This window comes from Mytilus edulis, chromosome 6 (genome assembly GCF_963676685.1).
Source record: "Mytilus edulis chromosome 6, xbMytEdul2.2, whole genome shotgun sequence".
NCBI classification, from domain to species: Eukaryota; Metazoa; Mollusca; class Bivalvia; order Mytilida; family Mytilidae; genus Mytilus; species Mytilus edulis.
Window position 1 is genome coordinate 65924944 of NC_092349.1, and position 21594 is coordinate 65946537.

At 31.4% G+C, this 21594-nt stretch overlaps 2 protein-coding genes across 3 annotated transcripts in view; both read right to left on the minus strand.

Annotated features, from left to right (window-relative positions):
- LOC139526784 (uncharacterized) overlaps window positions 1–21594 on the minus strand; it is a 67872-nt gene that overhangs the window by 14984 nt on the left and 31294 nt on the right. The window contains exon 1 of one of the 2 annotated variants that reach the window (XM_071321947.1): window positions 2039–2175. The exons of the other annotated variant lie outside the window; for it this stretch is intronic. Within the exon in view, the coding sequence (XP_071178048.1) occupies window positions 2039–2108 (70 nt within the window). The 5' untranslated portion in view covers window positions 2109–2175. Of the gene's footprint in view, window positions 1–2038; window positions 2176–21594 lie in introns of those variants that run through there. 2 annotated transcript variants of the gene reach the window in all.
- Window positions 5826–20982, minus strand: LOC139528177 (hemicentin-1-like). The gene is made up of 11 exons (XM_071324051.1): window positions 20465–20982; window positions 19085–19387; window positions 17792–18121; window positions 16625–16903; window positions 13760–14038; window positions 12126–12260; window positions 11147–11192; window positions 9444–9499; window positions 8910–8943; window positions 8331–8413; window positions 5826–7071 (listed from the first exon to the last, which is right to left on the minus strand). Exons 1-11 carry the CDS (start codon window positions 20523–20525, stop codon window positions 7001–7003), a joined length of 1677 nt encoding a protein of 558 aa, XP_071180152.1. The 5' UTR covers window positions 20526–20982; the 3' UTR covers window positions 5826–7000.

Here is a 21594-nt window from a genome sequence, read left to right on the forward strand (position 1 = left end):
GCGTCCAGAATATGAACCAGCATACAATAATTGAAGTATATAAAATGGATAAATTTGTTCGGCTAAAAATGTCAAACGCTATCAGTATTAAATAGTAGAATGGGGCTGAATATTGAAATACTACTTTTTGATAAATATTCCTAAAGTAATGAATTATAGCAGTTCTCGCTCGGACACACACTCCATAATCTAGTATATTATAAGAGCATAAACCTGAAGCACGGGAATTGTATTCTTCAAGTTAATAATTCATGCATAAAATATAAAAAAAAAATTGAAAGTGTATGAACAAATTTGCAAGATGCAAAATGTACATTAGGTAGATAAAGGAAGATGTGGTATGAGTGACAGTGATACAACTCTCTATCTAAGTAACAATTTATTAAAGAAAACCATATACACTATGGAATATTTGTGTAGACAAAGTAAATTAAAGGACGATAACTGTGTTCTCGGATCTAACAGGATAGACATTCTCATAAAACTTTACATGGCCAAAGCTAGTAAATGAAAAGAGAGTTGGCCACGTTTCGCGGTCATAAGATATATATTAGAGAAACAATGGTAATTTTGATATTGAACATTTGTTGACTATTTTTGACGTTTAAATCGAACCATTTTAACTATCATGACTTTTGGGTGAAAAAAATAGATTCTGCAAAAATCTGATTTAGAAATGCCCTTCTTTATAATTTATTATGTATCTAAAGCATCTGTTCACTCATTTAGTTAACTAGATTTATCACAATGATTCAAATGTTAAATTTATATGCGCCTGTGCAAGATAATGGCAATTTCGAAATTTAGGGAGGTCTTACATTAAAATACATTTTTGTCAACCAATTTTAATTTTTTAAAGTTTTTTTTACCATAAAGTATCCATTCATACATATAACAATGAATGTTTAATTGAAACAAGTGTTACAATAAACATACACACATATTAACATATAAAAAAGTAAACATAAGTTTTAAAATAAGATTTTAACTTTTAACTCATTTCTGTGTTAAAATGTCATGATACAAGACGTTTTAATTTAAAAGGATTCTAACATTCAGCTTTCTTTGCATACAGTATGGTCTGATGCACATTATTTTTTATTTCTCAGTAGAAAATTGCATGTACTTTTACTCTCAACAAACATATATTTGAGCCACTTCCTATCCTGATAAAGAAAATAAAGATAATATATGAAATGAATGAGGTGCACTTATTATTGTTAAGTGTTTTCAATACAGATGAAGTGAAATATTAATTGATGGACTTCCACTTTTATGTAACAAGCTCTTTAAATGTCACGTGCATTAAACTGACAAGAACCACACATACAACACATTTTGCACATTTATCTTGGATAATCTACTTTTCTCTCGATTCAGATTTCAAAAATGATTGATAAAACTGAAATTTAGCATAGAAACACAAATTATAAAAGATAGAAAGTCGTCATGTCTTTTAGGTATACAAATGGAAACTATTCTAAAATACTTATTTTAGCCCTGTTATGAAAAGTGCTCAAATAGAGATATACATCCTTTTCCTTTATTCAGGTTAACAAAATGAATAAAAAAAATCTTTCATTCGGGAGGCATATCTGTCATTGTAAATTATTTTCCTTTTATACATCTGTTTGTAAAATAAATGACAATCTTGCATTTTACCCCTTTGTTCCATTGTTAGTTATGTCGGCATTTGTTTTTGATAGGCGTGTGCATTGGACACATATACCCGAGTGATAAATAGCCCACATTTGACCTGAAAATGTCAGTGACGAAGATTTTTGTAAAAGATACTTGACAGCGGAGACAACAGATCACAGACGACGACAGACGTCAGGTCTGGGAAAAAGCACATTTGGTCATTTCAGCCACATGAGCAAAAAAGTGTTGTCGTATAAAATCATTCCCGGACGCTGCACAAATAAAATGACTTTCAATAAATGATAATCAGTTTTCATATATTTGTTTGGTTATACATCTTAGAAATTATTATATTTCAATAATTATTGGAGTTCAATATGCATAAGCAACTACATACCTGATGAATATGCTTCAAGTACAAGTAAATATAAACCGAAAATCCACGAATAGATACAGGCATTCATCATGCACAAATATTTGTATATTTTAACATCCTTATTGGTCACCTCTTATTTTATTTTTAAAACTCCTTGACCTAAACAATCAAATATGTTATAATTATGCCATGTGTTAATTCACAATAGCGACTTTTAAAATCACAAACACGTGTATGCTTCTTTTGTTTAAAAGTTTACCTGTACTAACATATTAGTGAGTAAGAAAAAGGGGGGAAGGTATGACTTCCTTGTGTAAGTATGCTTGTATATTTTAAATTTATACATTTATAAACCTTTTTAACTTTACAATGAGTTTAGTCCAATAATCGAATTTTTTTTTTTAATCTTAGTTTGACACTCCCCGTATGTATATGGCTGATTCAATTAAGGCAATCATATTAATCGATATTCAAATCTCGTAAATCAATTTAAAGAAACAAATCTATATAACAAATAAAAACTGTGATCCCCTCAATAACATAAATGACACCAAAATTTTTCACCAAAAGAGAATATCGACAATCAATGTCTTTTTAGTGATGCCCGAGACCAAAACAAAAATAAAAATCCAAAGCTTATTAAACAGATGAAGAGCTATTAACAAAATACGACAAAAAGTGAAGCCAAAATCGGACAAGGAATCAAAATATCGCATCAGGGAGATATATTTATGTAGTTAAAAGAATTTTTTTTAGATTCAGAATTTAACTAGAAGTAGAATGTTCTATTCTTGAAGTTAGATTTTAGGAACTGAAAAAAATCAGATATTAATTGTCCCGTGATGGGAATTGATTCATTACGTTGCAATCCCCGCATGATGGAAATTGTCATTCACAAATTGTTTTAGTATTTAAAATTTTTAAAAGTATTTCCTGTAAATAGATAAACATTATTTTTTCTGTGATGGAACTTTATGTATATCTCCCGAGATTGGATTTGCCAACTCCGTGAAGGAGATTTTTTCGATAATTTCTTTTTTAAGTTACATAATTTGTCCAATATGTGTTTTCTATTTACAATTTTGTCTTGCAGGTTCGTGTTGCTTATTCTTTAGTTTTCTGTGTTGTGTCATGTGTTCTATTGTTTGTCTGTTTTTTTTTTTTTCGTTTTTAGCCAGGCGTTGTCAGTTTATTTTCGATTTATGAGTTTGACTGTCCCTCTGGTATCTGCGTCCCTCTTTTCGAGTCCCGACCGTGATGTAAGGCGTTTATCGTAGCTGCATAATTCCATATTGTAGGCATATTGCAAAATTTGTTTGTAATTAAGTTGGATATTTGTCGTCCTTGATATCTTAACTAGATTCATCTGACAATGTGAATCTTTTCGTAGTTGACTCTCTCCTATAACAGACTACAAACTTTCATATCGACTGATGTTGTCAACGGTGCTTGTATTTATCTTTGATTTCAAAATTCTGCTACAACCAGTTCCTAACTAGTTTAGTAGTGTCAGAGTATGTTATCTTAGAGACAGAATGTTTCTCATCGGTAAATAACATTACGTTGTTTGCATATAGAAAGACAATTCTAAGTTCCAAATATGATGCATACTTCATGTCTACAAAACATAATGAATAGGGCAAGTAGGAAAAGAGCCAGCTCTATCCTATTTGTCTTTTTGTGAATCTGATTGCAGTTTTTATCATTTAAACAATTGTTGCATTTCGACTATAAAAAAAATCCTCTTTAGCAACTGCCTAGGAGGTTCATACAAATATCTCAAACTCACATAAAGCCTCGGAAAAATCAAATCTTAAAATGAAATGTTTCTAACAAAGATAATTTGTTTCAATTTTCAAAACAGTGATGAAAGATTAAACCCGTAAGTCTCTACAAATTAAACAGTTGACACTCACAGAGAGCAGCTGATTGGCGAAAGATACAAAAAGTACATTCAAAACGCAAATGGAAAATTATCTGACAACGCCATGGCAAAAAGAGAAATAGAACATCAGACAAAAATGAGTATACAAAATAGTTATCTAAAGACTGAGCAACACAAACCTCACCAAATTCCGGCTGTATTTTCGGGTGCGTCAGAGGAATAACTGCATCCTGATTTACATGTGACATGTTGCTCGTGTAAGTACACACCCGTTGTTAAGTTTCAATTAGTACATGTAGGTCACATTCGGCGTGATGAAGAGGTGATTGTTGTTACGATGATTGGAATATATTCGTCGTGATCTGTGAAACAAAAATTTCATAACGGTCAACCGAACTTTGTAGTTTAGTTGTCCAGTTTGTAACTTCAGTAAGCTTGAATGAATTTGATGTTCTTCTTTTGTTTGTCATTTTTGGTCCTCTCGTTTTATAACTCTCCAGGTTTGTATTTTATTACCTTTAAGTTTCATTTAGACGTAATGTATGTCGTTTGGACGTGGTTAAAGGTCAATTGTTTGTGAATGGACCTACAAGAATAAAAATGATTTTGAGTATCTAAAGCTTGATTCTGAGGTGTACAGTGTTGGCAATATATGGTCCTCAATGCTCTTAAACTTCGTACTTTATTTTGGCCTTTTAAACTTTATTGGATTCGAGCGTCACTGATGAGTCTTTTTTAGACGAAACGCGCGTCTGGCGTATATACAAAATTTAGTCCTGGTAACTATGATGAGTTTATTTACAACCACTGGGTCGATGCCACTGCTGGTGGCGATTTATTTCCCCGAGGGTATCACCAGCCCAGTAGTCAGCACTTTTTGTACTGACATGAATTATCATTAATATGGTTATATTTATAAATAAACTGTTTACAAAATTTTAAATTTTTAAAATACTAAGGCTTTTTTACCTCAGGCATAGATTACCTTAGCTGGATCTGGCAAAACTTTTAGGAATTTTGGTCCTCAATGTTCTTAAACTTTGAACTTTATTTTGGCCTTTTTAACTTTTTTGGATTCGAGCGTCACTGATGAGTCTTTTGTAGACGAAACGCGCGTCTCGCGTATATACAAAATTTAGTCCTGGTATGATGAGTTTATTTGGAATGAGAATAGAGCAGAGCATTAAAAATTAATTTCTTAAATTTGTTAGTTTCATTGTCAATTTGTCTGTTTGAAATTGTAGAATAGTATTTCTTAGGACACTAGACAAGAAACATCTGTGTTAACATTTCTTTATTTCAGAATTCACACCTTTGTTGTTTTTTATTCTTATATGTCTAAAATTCAACTTATTGTATTGTTATAATGACATCCACACACCTTATAATACTGCTGCATATAAAACAAAGAAGATGTGGTATGATTGTCAATGAGACAACTCTCCACAATAGACTAAAATGACACAGAAATTAACAACTATAGGTTACCGTACGGCCTTACATGTATATTTTTATTAAAAAACTAACTTATTCGAATCCTTTCAGATCTAATAATGCTACTGATAGTCAAATGTTTTCACCGATGTGTCAAGGGACAAACACACCTTACTTTACTGCATTCTAGTGAACTTGGTTGACAAAACTGTTTAATGCAAATTTACTTATCAATCTCTTATAAAAAATATCTTCACTTTCTGATATAAGACCAGTTACTTTTTTTTTTATATCAAAAGTACAAACATATATTACGAACTTTTACATTAGTACTGACAAATTCTGTAATATTCTTATGCATTATATATTTATATGTAGTTATATGTTTACACTCAAACTGCATAAAATATTGTCAATATACAGGTACTTAATGTAAACATATAAGGATGTGGCAATTACAAGCAGAAATCGAGAAAGTAAACAAAAACACAAATTCGTAGTTTTAATTCAAATTCGCTTTCCAAAATAGACAGTAATTCCTGCATGACCAGTACGAAATTAATAATTTTCATCAAACATTTTCTGACTAGGCGATTGATATTCCATGATTCAATTAATTCAAAAGAGAAAACGACTAAATCAATAGTCATGTCATATTGTATAAGGGCAAGACACGGTGGCCGTATAACGTTTGAAAAAATACTTTATCTTTATTATCCTGAAGACGTACACTTTTTGGGATATAGTTTAATTGCATCCAGGAGACCTTTTTGTAAAGCATTTATTCCTAATAATTACAAAGACCCATTTCAGATCATGCAAAACACTCTTGTGGAGCAGGATCTTTAGAACCTTTCGAAGTAACTGACATTATCTCCCGTATTTTGTGTATTCTGTGTTTCCATTTTGTAGTTTTCTATGGTGTGCTTTGTAGAAGTTGTTTATCTGTTCGTCGTTTAGCCTTGTATACCATGCCATTGTCACCTTGTCTTCGACTGGTGAGTTTGAATATCGCGATGGTATTATTATCTCAATAAACATAATAAAAGGTTGAAATATGAATATTTTTTTTAAAGCGAAAAGAAGAAGAAAAACAAGACATACTATATCATTTTTGGTAAATCACAAAAAAAGTATTATAAATCAGCTATGCAAAATTCAAATTTATGATGGATGTTAGATTCATTATTGTAGAATTAAAAATGCCGAACTCCATGGGAATATTTAAAAAGGGGAAAAACTGATAAATCAAACATTATCATTTAACGGGATAAGTGTAAAACAAAACTTCCATTGTCCTCACTTGGTGCAGGCATTTCCGGAGCAAATGATGGTTTAAACGAGCTTTTATTGAAAGCTTAACTTTCCACTTCCATGACATTGTTTATCTTTTTTCTTCATAAAAACATAATACTTGATATCAATTTATAGTGATCTTGTTTTGAATTGCTAACAAAACCATGGTAAACAAGCACACATAATCTTGAAATTCACTTTGTATACATACAATAGTTCAGTACAATAACTGTTCAATTTAAACCACATGAACTGAATATTCTACTATGTAGACATCCTTCCCCAAAGCAATACGGTCCATAGTTGAAGTGATTCATGATGTAAAAACTGTGAAATTTTGTGAGTAAGGAACCAAAAGTCAATTAAAACTAGGTTCTTGTTGAAGGTTTTAGTTCCAGGTTTACATATAAATTCGTATCTTTTTGACGTATTTGTATCTCTGAAATAAACATAAAAAGAGAATTGATACTGATATAAATAAATCACAAAATGAGATATATATCAATGAGACTACCAATGAATTAATAAATATTAACATAAACCTTTTGAAAAAAATAAGTTTGCAAAATTAGTAGTATTTCAATAACAGACGAATGTATTATGAAATAGATATGTATGCATAAAATATACGGCTTTTCATGTGTTTAGGTAATTGATATAGTATCAAAGGGGCACTCGCTACGAGATAAATCATATATTTCACCATCTTTCAATAATTTTTTTTAAAGACGTTGAAAAATTCTATCTCATATTTCGAAGTAACGATTATGATGTCCGTATATGTTGCATAAAAGGTATTACTGAGATGAACAAGTTTAGACCTTCACTAACCTAAGTTATTTTATGTTATATATTGTATAAATTGTATTACAAATATCTATATCTGTATCTTCTCGGTCAAATAGATAGAAGGGGGTAATTGAAAAAATTACAATATTTTATATAGATATCATTAACTATTTCTTTTTTCTGTTCTGTATTGATATGTAACTGCTTGTAATGATATTGTGTTTGTTCTTTGTTTGTGCTTTGATGACAATTGCTATCCAGATTTTGGATTTTATATCAATAATATCTTTGACTTCGACTTTTATGAGAATTTGAGTCAAATAAGGGAACATGAATTCGACAGCTAGTGGCCCTTTAACATCTGAATTAGTTACCTTCCCCAAAGTTACAAATGACCAACACATTACTCAATGTGTTTCGTGTTTTACGCTTTATACACAATTTATGTTTTGTTTTTATTTCACTCCTTGCTTCTTTTTAGTTATCATAATTTGTGTTGTCGGATCAGGCAATTATTAGTTCAAATGTATCAAAGATATCTTCAATTGATTTATATTTACTGAAATCTACTGTATACAAATCATGGCATCACTATACGTAGTTGTTAAAAGGAATGTGATGACATAATAAGAAAAGGCATCAGTTTGCATATTCATATCAAGTTTATACAAATTCAGGACGGTCTTGGTAGATCCTAACAAAGATACAGAAAAAACATCACTGGACGGACAGATGAAGAGACGAAAGGAAGAAGGAACGCTGGAAATACGGACAGATTGGTACACCTCTTTCTAACGAGAGGTATGATTAATGTTATATAATTCTTTTCACATAAGCTGTTATGGAAAAGAATGTTTTAAAATGCTAAAAACCCTAATATGTAATTACATTTTAGAACATGCTACATACCGTTTGTTGATATTTTCATGTTTTCGTAAATATTATCATTCGCACTGCTCTTGACTTCTCCAAATTCTTCGTAAGTGTTCGAGCTGCAGAGAAACAATTATGACACGCTTTAAGTTGATTTTGCATGTTCCTCTTGTATATTTAATGAAGAACATTTTTAGAAGATGTGGTATGAGTGCCAATGAGACATTTCTCCTTCCAAGTCACAACTATATAAACGTAAACCATTATAGGTCAAAGTACGGTCTTTATCACGGAGCCTTTGCTCACATGCATAGTTGTCAATGTATTGCAATTTGATGCGACTGTCATACAAATACAGCTTTAAAACCATGTTCAATCCACCCTTTTCTACATTAGAAATTGCCTGTACCAAGTCAAGAATCCGACAGTTGTTATCCATTCGTTTGATGTGTTTGAGCTTTTGATTTTGCCATTTGATTAGGGACTACACTTTTTGAAGTTTCTTCTGAGTTCAGTATTTTTGTGATTTTACTTTTTTCTATAAAGAAATTGTCAAAGAGGAATCAAATGTGAACAGAATATATTTGTTTGAGAAAAGATGAAAACACTACTTACCATCTTTCGGAACTTTTGTTCTGCTGTTTACCATCTGTAAATTGATAAATCAAATCGGCTTGTATTTATGAATATTTTTCATGTGTATAGTTAATATAAATAAAAAGGTACATCCATTTCAGTTCTTTTTTTCTAGATCAGATCTGATATCAGTGAAAGAAAAACTACATCTTTCCAAGATTGCAGTACGAGGCGAATTGAATATTTTTTTGTTATGATGTTTTCTACTTACTAGACATTTCTATCGCCAAAGTGATTGTTTAGCGGTCGATATAAAAGTTTGCAGACTTATCGTTTATGATAACATTCTTTTACCTTCTTACGTTGTTTGTGATGTCATCATAAAAGCATATTCAAAGGTACCAGCTGGCTGAAAAAAACATTTCGTCTAAGAAACACTCTAAGGTATGTTTGAAGAAAAATATTAACGGCCCAATAAAGTACAAAGACTAAATGAACATCAATTTGGTTTTATTTACGAAAAAGTTATTAAAGCTACAATACATTTAAATATTATATAATGTTTGTACTGACCTGATTTTAGATCTTGCAGTTCATTATACAAATGATTGTCTACTCCGGACGTTTGTCTGTAAACCATAAAACAGAAAAGCATTTGACATTTCAATCCATTTCACTTTAATATTGCTATAATGTTTATTTTTTCTTTGATCTTTTTATGTGTTATTTTTCTTCTCTCTCGACTCGCTTAAAAATGAAAATTATCGCTTTTTTCGATGGTCCTTTGCAACAGCGTAATACTCCATATTCCCGCACTAGTGTGTCAAAAATCAGAAAAGTTTCGCCGGAACTATAAAATACACGTAATAGAATTACTGCGCTAAAATGTCAACGAAAAACGTATTTTTCTCGTTTTAATTTTACCGTGTATTTCATAAATCTGCTACAAATATGTCTATTTGTTTGTATGTATTGTATTTTGTTTGCAATCTTAGAACACACTGGATGCTCAGTTTAAACTCAGTTTTTTTAAATAGATGCACGTCTTTGTGTTACATAATATTGATCAAATAAGACTGCACGAAAAAATTTATTAAAAAATAAAATGCTTATCGTACTTAGATATATTTTGCTATAATTTGTATCAATTGATATTCGTAAAAACACATTATAGCAATAAATAGATTATTTATGCTTTTTTAAACTCGATGTATTCTCTTATTCTCATCTCATCTCAGAACTATCGCCGTTCAATCAGATGAGAATGAGAAAATGCATCTTGTTTAGAAGAACATAAGTAATCTATAATTATAACACGACTTCTATCTTGTATCTTAAATGGTATAGGTAAGATCAATACAAACGTAAAAGACTATCTACAACAAAACCCGAAATCCAAAATCCTTAAATACTAAAAGAGGTTTTATATTCTTTGGCTCTAATAACATAAATCATATACACAAGTCCACAGCTTATTTATTCCATAATGTCAAATAAATATGAAACGTCTCATATCAACTATTACATGAGAACGATAAGTCAAAAACAAACCGACAATGCCATTGCAGAATAGATAAACAACAGCATACACAACAAAACACAGAAAAATAACGACTGGAAGACTCATGCTCTAAGAAAAACTTTGTGGTGTTCGAAGGTACTCAAAGAGGGTCAGCAGATACTGAAGTCATGATCTTCTTTTAAATTTGAACGTAACAAGTTATCACAATGCATTGAGATACCGTAAAAGTTATCAGCATAAGGTTTCGCCATATTCTAAGTTGCCACATGCCGCATCTCAAATAAATAGTAGGTTTATGCGTTAAGATTTTTTGTCAGATTTGATATTGAAAGAAATGCGTTGAGACAAAACATTTGAGAATAATAAAAAGAAATTCCAGAGTATTTAGACCATTGCGGAAAAGAACTATTTTACATGTATGTGTGCAAACAAAAGTTATGCTATACAAACATCATTAGATCCAAAACATTCCTGCTATAGTTACCAAAGGTACCAGGCTTATAATTTAATACGCCAGACGCGCGTTTCGTCTACATGAGACTCATCAGTGACGTTCAGATCAAATAAGTTGTAAAGCCAAACAAGAACAAAGTTGTAGAGCAATGAGGACTCAAAATATTAAAACGTTCTGCCAAATACAAATAAGGTTTTCTATGTCTGGGATAAAAATATCCTTGGTATTTTGAAACATATTCTTAGCCAGCATGATATCGCTACTGATTTGGTCTATTCCGGGATTAAAATGTTTATTTACCTCGGTTTGTCTAATTCTGATTCATATACTTTGCTGTTGCTGTTTTCTGTAAAAAAATTGTTATTAAATATGGCCATTTAGAGATATTCATAGAAACGTCCGTTCAAATTACATATCAGTTTTCTTGACGTGGTATGTAGATGTCTTAATCTTTTCTTTTTTTCGTATCTATGTGTATTTTTAAATGATATATTCGGATAGTATGTTATGAATTTCCTCTGTCTGTTACAAACTTTTAGTTGTTGTCATTTTCAAAACTTACATTTTCCGGAACATTCCATTCATGTCAGGGTTTTTTTTTTTTTTTTTTGGTCGACTCAAACTTAAAATTAGATGCGAGCATTTAAGAAGTTCATTCATCAATATGCCACCAAAGGTTAGGGTAAGAAAACGAATGTATAGCGGACAAATGACGGAAACAAAACGGAAACGAAACGGATGAGTACCGTAAAAACGGACTCGTACCGGACGTTCAATGGACACTTCATCCGTTGGAAGTGTTTAAAGTTATGTGCATGCTAAAAGAATTTCACCGAACAGAACGGACGTCGGCGGATAAAGCGGACGCTGAGCGGACATAAAACAGATATGAACGGACGTCTAAAGGATAAAAAAAAGACAAGACTAGACAATTTTATTCTTTCAAACCACTGTATATACCTTGGTACAAAGAACAGACGTCTAACGGAGATGAATTGATTGACAAAAGTTATATGTTCGGCGTCTATTCGAGCTATCTAGTAGACTGTGACCAGGGCTATACATTTTGTCAGCCTTTAACAGCTGTTTTTGGATTACTTCAATTTTGCTATATTCTATACTTTTGTCATATTATAATTCTTACGAATGTATACCACCATGTATTTTCTTAACTTAGGTTTCATTAGATGTGGAAACTACATTAAGATTATGATTTCACCACAACAAAACAACAGAAAATTTCAAAACTTATTCATTGATACAGTACAATTGTGTTTACCTTTCCTTTTTACCATTCGACGTTTTTTGTACAGAAAAACGAATAGACTAGTAGTTCCTAATATTAATATGATGACAGCGAATCCCGTTCCAACCCCGATCGCAGCACTGTTTACTGATTTTCCATTTGGTATCTCTGAAATAATTTAACTTGATTTTAAGATAGAAAATAATGAAATATGCAGCAGACACAATGTTTTCGTATCTTTTTACAGAAAAGAGGGGTGCAAGATACTAGAGGGACAGTCAAAGTAAGCTTACATTCTAAAATTATCGTATGGGGCACAGAAAGTACAAATTAAATAATTGATCTGCATCATACCAAAAAACCTTTCGAAAAGAAACTTCATCAAAGATACTAAGATCATAACTTAATATAGATTAGACCGTTGGTTTTTCCGTTTGAATGGTTTTACACTAGTAATTTTGGGGTCCTTTATAGCTTGTTGTTCGGTGTGAACCAAGCCTCCGTGTTGAAGGCCGTACATTGAGTTATTTGGATGGAGAGTTGTCTCATTGGCACTCACACCACATCTTCCTATATATTTTTTTAAATTGCACTCATCATAAAATAGTTTAAAATCCAAATAAAATTCGAAGATAAATTTTGTACACCTACAAATTCCAAAAATAGGCCACGAGGGCTGCTGGTGATTAAAATATCCAAATAACAGATATCAATCGATACAACTGATACAAGTTACAGAATTGACAAATACCATAGAATCTGATACCGGGAAAGTGTGTCGCTAATTAGTGGAGACACAGCTGTCAAATCTTACAGGTCAACAACTTTTTGTTGGTGACAGTAGGACTGAAATTGTTTCAATCATTCTTCCTCATAGCTCTATTGAGAAAGGCCTATGCATGTGTCAATATCGATGAAAAAATCAAAATACGATAAAGACTGTTTAGTTTCGCCAGTATTCTAAATTATCAAAGTTTAAAGTTTGTTGATTTATATGAGATGCACAAACTCACCAAAATTTGGAAAGCCAAGTAACTGAAAATCTCGACCACTCTTTTGTTAACTGTAAATGTACTTATATTTGTATCCATTTGGTGGGTTAAGCCTTTCAACTGATTTTTATAGTTGGGCTTATGTTGTACTGTTACACTACTGTCCCAGAATAACTTCAACCCCGCTACATTATTTATGTGCCTGTCCCAAGTCAGGAGCCTGTAATTAAATGATAGTTGTTTATTTCCTGTGTATTATATTTATTTGTCGTTCATTATTTAAATTCGGCGTTTAGTTTTAGCTTCCATTGTTTTTCATTTTTTGAGACTTTAATACAAGACTTTGCGGTATAAGCTTGCTTAAAGACCCAATGGTGACCTATATCTGTTAAGTTCTGTTAAAAAACATTGGAAGAGGGGAATCATAATACGTTTTCTGTTTCTATCAAACATTCCACGACGATATTATTTTTACTTGGAAAATCAACAGATACATACATGTAATTGTTTTACTCCGTGAAATTGTATCTATTATATGTCTATACAATTTGAAGTATTGTGATTCACAAGATATAATGATAATATAATAAAAGGTGATGTGGTTGAAGTTTCAACAAGACCATTTTTGAAAAAAGTGAACGTGTACCTTCTCGTCTATCATAACTATTTTCTTACTCTGAGCATTAATGTTAAAAGCTTTTTTTGAAGTTCTGTTCTGTGCAGACAACCCAGAAGGTGTTAAAGTGTTCATCACATGACATGTATACTTATCACTGTCCCTTTCTTGAATGTTAATGATTGTAAGATTCCATCCATAGTAAATGAATTTGATATTATTTTGACGAGTCCACCATATAGATGAAGGGAGAGGATACGCATCTACTGTGGGAGAAACATTAAGTGTTCTGCCTGCTTCAATATTATAATCTTGAATGCCAGAAATTACAGGTTCATCTAAAATGATAAACTTGGGTATTTAATATTGATTACATTTCTAAATCCTCCTTTATTTCTAACATGCATGTAGATACAACTACTCCTTTTTTCTAACATGCATGCAGATACAACTTCACTTGTTTATTAGATTCAAAAAATGAAAATAAATAAGAAACAGTCGCATATCGCTGTTCAATAGTCATCAATCGATTGAGCGAAAGTGGGTTACAAACTAAAACCAAAGGAACATTTCAACTATAAGAGGAAAACAAAGGAACACCAGAAACACTGAACTGCAACAAAATCAAATTCCAACATACATAGACAAAGACTATTTGACAACAACTGCCATATTCCTGACCTGGAACATAGTATATTTTGAGAATAAATGGTGGTATGAACTCGGTTTGATATCTAGGAAAACCTCCCGCTTAAATTTTGTATATCGCGCATACAACTTCTAACAAATGAACGTTTTTTTACAGTACAATTTTGATACATAAAACATTTTGGAGTGGGAACCGAAAATGAAAATAAGATTTTTTATAAACTTACAGTGTACATCCATTTGTTTCGTCATTCTTTTTTATGTACCAACTGAATTTGTAGCGGTACACGATTATAATCAGTTATGTCTTTTTTAGACAGTTGGTATGGTAAGATATCCATTCCGTATGGTATCAGAAGGATAATTCCACTGGTACATTAATTCATCTGCAGGATAAGCTTCAACTATCTCACATGGTAATATAATGTTCTGTTGTACAGGTTATTGCATCAATAGTAGTGATTGTTTTAAAGGACGATTATTTGTCTATATGACTTTATTACTTACTTGATGCAGATTATTTGCATTATTCGTAAGACCTTGATAATATTTTCCTATTTGTCACGTTTGTGTACAGGTTATTGCATCAATAGTAGGGATTTTTGTATAGGACAATTATCTGTCTATATGACTTTATTACTTACTCGATGCACATTATTTGCACAATTGGTAATACTTTTATAATATTTTCTTATTTGTCACGTTTGTGTAATATCACCTATTTTAGAATCTCTGTTACCTAATTCATTTTCTGACTGGTCGTTTGTATAGACTTATATACACATGGAAAAAAGTATTGCAACACCTTGATTTTTTAAATCTTGAAAAATCAGCCTCTGATTTTGGATGGAATGGAATTAAATATTTGTAAAATAATATTGAAACGTAGTTTATGATAACATTGGCATTAAAACGAACAAAAAATGTTTTAAAAAAAATGTTTTATCTAACCAAAATTTTTATAACAAAATGAAGTCTTTTTGTACAAAAAAAATGCATTTTACAACTTTTACTGTAGTCGAACTTTACAATGTCAGACATTTCAAAATTAATCTTTAGATGTTTGTTAACATCGTGATTGGTCGTTATACGCCAAAGAATTAGTACTTTGTGCGCAGCCTCCATTCAAACGGATAAACGCATATTAACGTCTTCTGATTCCTGCACTAAGTCGACTAATTTGTTGCTAGGGTAGCAGCAACTATCCTGACGAAGGGTATTGTTTATTTCATGACGTGGTCGAACTGGGGTGTTTCTCGTGCACTTAACGCCCAATAGTGTCCCATGTATGCTCGATATAGCGCAAATTCTGGCTACGATCGGGCCAAGAAAGATAAACCGAGTTCCATTGGAACGATTGATCTTCCTCCACGATGCTAATTTCCAACTTTGGCGAGCTCTGCACTATATTGGATACGGGCAACTGTTTGTCTGTTCGTAGGCTGAGGTCCCCGAAATGGTCTTATCGCACGATAACCAGTAGCGATAAGCCGATCTCGAACAGTTCTTGTTTAAAGGCTCCTGTAGGGTCATCACTCTCTTTTTTGGAATGTATTGTTTTCAATGGGTTTTCCTCTGAGCAACCTTCATTTTGCTTGATTTTCCCTAGCAGATGTTATAGAGGGTCTTCTTGATCTCGGAAGGTCTTTAACATCGTTTGTTGTCTGATTTCTATTCTCAAAACAACTTATAGTGGACTGATGAAGACCAACAATACGTCCAATTGTCACAGCGACATACCTGCTTCTCTCATACTGATTATCTGCCATCTTGCTGCAGTTATGAGTTGTAGAGGACCGATTACAAGGTGTCAATTATACTTTATAAACTTGGTTATTTAAAGTGTTGAAAACAATGAGGATAAAAACATCTGGTTTATTGTTAACGAGTACAGTAGCTGCATGTGTAGATAAGAACTTATCGTATCGATATTTATTAATTAAACTCAGGTGATATTTAAATAATGTTTAACTAGTTCTATTTCAACAAATTATATCACAAAAAAATAAAGAGTGTTTTTTTAACTTGAATTTTAATTTGATGTTGCAATACTTTTTTCCATGTGTATATATTCAAATTAGTTGTCTTTTGTCCTCCCCAGACTTAGAGGCATTTTAGATTTAAAATGTGTAATCCTGGTTACAATTACGAAATTTTTTACAATAATTTCCTTTGAAAAAATCCATATCTGTCAAATCAAAAACTGCATTTAAATAAAACATATTCCAAAAATCAAAATACATCTTTTTGTGTGTTATCAGGATATTTTTACTCACATTGCACATTGACTTTGAACAACACTTCCGTTGTTTTGTTTTGGGTTGATTGGCTTGGAATGGTTATGGTGTTCATTGCATTACATTTGTAGTAATCACCGTAATCCCTCTGTATGTTGCTGATTGTAAGATTCATGCCATTATATATGTAACTGGTGTCATTTTGACGGGTCCACCAAACAGACATAGCGTGAGGATTAGCATCAATAGAAGGGGTTATATACAAAGTGTTTCCTTCTATGATGTTGTAATCTGGGATATCGACAATAACTGGTGGATCTACAAAAATATTACTTGAAATTTTATAATTGATGAAACTGTTCTACTATAATACTATTAAGACTATGGTAACGAGAATAACATGTAAGTGAACCTTTTTATTTAACGTGCTATATGTTTAACCAAATGCTCAAGCCCACATGATAACCTATAGTTGTTGAAATAGTCTGTATTTGATCTTCGATTGAGAGTTCGTAACTTGAATGTTTGAGAATACAAAATTTAGTTGCATTGTTATAATCTCTTAAATAGAAGATACACAATTATGGGCAAATATAAAATTCATTCTCATCTTCTTAAAACGTGTTCAGTAATACATAAAACATATAAAGTATAGCTCAAATGTATAAAAGGCTTTCGGATATGTAAAACTAACACTCTTTACAGTGTTCACGTTAAAGTAAATTTTGAAGTACCGTAAATCCTTACTTTTAGGGAAATCATATCAGCAAAAACACACACCGGTTTGAACTTGTATCTAGAATTTTCTTCTGCTTTTCATTCTATTACCAACTTTCAACAATACGAATTGATCATATGGAACACCGAAGGTCATAATCAAATTATGCGGGATTTTAGTTTCTTAAAGCTTGGTTCTGTAACTATTACAGTCTGCTCAATAAGTAGGGGTACGATTCGATAGATGTGGCTTCTTATATTTTCTTAATTCTGTGGACAAAAATAGTTGTTTTACCGGTTTACAAAAACATAAAGATTTCAAGAAATGTGGACCTCACAATTAACAGGGATAATGTCATCGAATATGCTACTCATTTTGTTCATTGAGAAGCTTGATTCCTTCTTACTAATAGTATATGATTAAAAGGCGGAGCTTAAATCGTTTACTCGCTTATGTGTTTTCTATCCTCTCAAAGTATGTCTACATACACAAAATATCTATTCTTCTGTCTAGTGATCTGACACTCTGTTTCTTCACATTTTCAGCTATGCAATAAATTATCTTCCCGATGTCAATCATGTTACCAGTATATATTAGAACACTTGACGTTATCAATGTTTCATTACATTCAGAATTACATTGATCAGTCTGAAGAAAAGCTTTTGCGGTTATGTTTGCACCAGATATATACCACTCTATCCTCGACGAAGGCCGACCGGCATTAGTTGTGCATTGAAACTGTTGAGTTGAACCGGATAAAATTGCTATCGGGTTTTTATCATATGGAATAACTGTTAAATTCACCTTTGTGATTGGAACTGAAAATAACAAGACATATCAATATAACCATTACATTTCCGATTTACCTAAAATAGATTTATACAACGAATTTTAACAGCCATGGCTATTCTTATGAAAAGCATGTGTAATTACACTCAACAATTAATGCCAGTTAAATGAAATATAAAGATGATACTGTCTTCGTGTGTTTACAAATAAAACTGTACGAATACAGGAAAATTGAAAAGCGATTAAGCATCTTGTTTTTAAATAATTGTTGTACATGAAGGAGTGTTTTGATCAGATTCCATTTCAAACTAATTTACGGTGAACGATTATATAGACAATTATGTATTTCTTACTTTAGATAATTATGAAAAAAAATAACAATTAATTCGTGAAATGCATACCAAGCATGAAATAAATGTTACGATTTTTGGCAGACATACTCATAAACTATTATTAATTATTAAAGGAAAACACACACATATGTTCAATAAGCGAATTATTTTGTTTTTGTTATAGTATGACTCATATTCCCATATGAAGTTGACAAAAGAATACTTCATAAACAGTTTATATCTAAAACATTAGATGCAGGTTGATAAAATTGGTTTTCAATTATCTTGGTGAATAGTAATCAATTAATAATTCCTAATAAAAAAATTCTAAAATAGGAGTATAGTAACACATAATTCAGTGCTATTAATACGTTTGAAAAGTAATAAATAACATTAATGAGTAATCTATCTTGCCAAATTCATGTAACATGATAAATTTGAAAAACAAACAAAAAGGGAACAATGGTAATTACAAGATAAGATAAAGATGTACATGTTTAATAAAAACGCTGTTTTCTCTGAATTTTTTTTTGGGGGGGTAAATTTAACATTATAATTTACAACATATATGGTATTATCCTATGCCAATGAATTAACAATGCCATCTAAACGCTGCACAGTAATGTTTTTTTTACCTTATAGTATCATAACTATACTCACTGTTAACATACAAAATCACCGTATTTGATAAAAAGACATCAAAACTGCGACAATTCCAACTAGATCCATGTAAATTGTCTAAATCAATTGTGCCAGGTATGGTTAAAACGAGAGTATTTTCGTTACAAGTGTAGCTATAGCTTTCATTGCAAACAAAAAGTCTACAGTCACCAAAACCTCTTACCGCACATTCAATAGTATCGTCTCTGTATAAGATAACATAGTACGTGTATGTATAAATGCAGGTGAAATTAAAATCAATCCCAGTAGTAGCTCGATCAGATGACGTTGTCAATACAAATTCTGCGGGTATAAAAACAATCCTTCAATTATGTAAGAAAATAACAACTGTATATATTGAATTTCGAATGCAATAGATATCAAAATAAAATTCTTTTTTGTGGAATCGGATGACTTCTAATTTATTTACATTAGCTGAAATCGCCTAACAGTGCATTAATTTATCATGAATATTTTAGTCTGAGTTTCAGTACAAGTTATGCATATCTGATGATCCATGATGAAGTCATCGATAATTGTGGAAAACGTGTAGACGAAGCGCACAATATCTTTTTATCAGAATCATGAACCGTAACAACTTAAACTATTTAATATTTGCAATTCTTTGGGAAATATCGTCATTACAAAATGTATAGCAAAAATCAAATTCAAATTCAAATTATTTATATTTTATATTACAGTTATACAGACCATTGCAAGGGTACAAGAATATTAACAAATACTTCATGAATATTAACAAATACAATGAATTTTATATATATTTATGACAAAAACGTGTTATAAATGGAAATGAATTACAATAATATAGCAGTTTTTTAATAAGTTGATGTCATAATGTCCACCAATTGTAACACCAAACAAATTATTTTACAAAAGTATATTGGTCTTAAACACATAGGTGTTACTAGATACGAAACAAAAACGTTCGGTCTTAGCGGTTCTCTTGCTGTTCTGAAGCTCGAAAGAATACATATAGATTTGAACAATTTTCCTAAAATTTGTGTTTGCACTTTTTATAATTACATACATGTATATACAAAAGTCATATAGATAACAGAAAATACAAAATGAATATTTTAGGAAAATTTTAATTCCTAAAATATATTGATTACAGTTAATATATGCCCCTTTAAGGGGCATTGTTTTATTCGAACGGTGCGTCCATTCGTTCGTCTGTTTATTTGTTCGTCCGTATGTCCAGCTTCGGTTAAAAATATATGCGAGTGGGGCATCCGTTTACTTTGGACACATTCTTGTTGTATCTGTCATTATGTATAATAGTTTATGATTAATAGATTATATTTTCCTTTTCAAAGATATCGGATGATTGAAATAAAAACTATGCACAAATAAAATTACCTGATTTATATCCTTCGATGGAGAATAAATATATAGCACAACTCCATAAATAAACATCCATTTTTTTCAGAGATCACGAAATTCAAGTTAAACTTCCTTTTTAACTGAAGTTAAATCTTCAATCTATACATAACAAAAGATACTAAAGTAGTACACCAGCGTACTTAACTCAACGACTTCGCATGAATTAATGAACATATTTATCATTCAAGTTTTTAAACAAACTTTGTTTGATAAAGAATAAAAGGTAGATGTACATTGGATAAAAATCTATTTGAAAGAACTTTGAAGGAGCGAATAAATATGTTGACTTCCTTGTTCAACAAAACATAAGGAAATCTCTATATGATTCATAATGAATAACTTATCTTGTTAAAAACTATCATATCTAACACACTTCACGTCGAAATGAGTTTTCGAAAAAAAAATGAATATTCTTGGTCAAAATATTATTTCTCAATTACTCTCAACAAAACAGAATACAATATACCTGAACCCTTTTGCGGAATATCCGTTATGTAATATCCGTTATGGAATATCCGTTATGGATTATCTGTTATGGAATCTCCGTTATGGAATATCCGTTCACATATGGTAGCTGATATGTTCCTTTGTCGTAACTACAATTCCGTTCCCTTTTAACGAATGTGATCCACTGAATTATACGTATTACCTGTTTTGTAGTAACATGAGCAACACGACCGGTACCATATATGGGGCAGTATCTGCCTATCCCTCCGGAGCAGTTTTTGGTGGGTTCGTGATGCTTAGTTTTTATTTTTTCTATGTTGTGAACTCTTGTTCGTCTTCCTTGATTTTTGCTATGTATTTTGTGATGACAAAATTTGACACAATTTTTTTGAAATTTTGTGTCATCAATACTCTTCAACATTGAACTTGTTTGGCTTTCTAACTATTTTGATCTGAGAGTCACTGATGAGTCTAATAAAGACAAAACGCGCGTCTTGCGTATTAAATTATAAGCCTGGTGCCTTTAATAAATATTCACACCACTGGGTCGTTACCACTGCTTGTGGACGTTTCGTTCCCGAGGGTACAACCAGCTAGTAGCCAGCACTTCAGAGTTGACATAAACATCAATTATATGGTCATTTTTATACATTTACTGT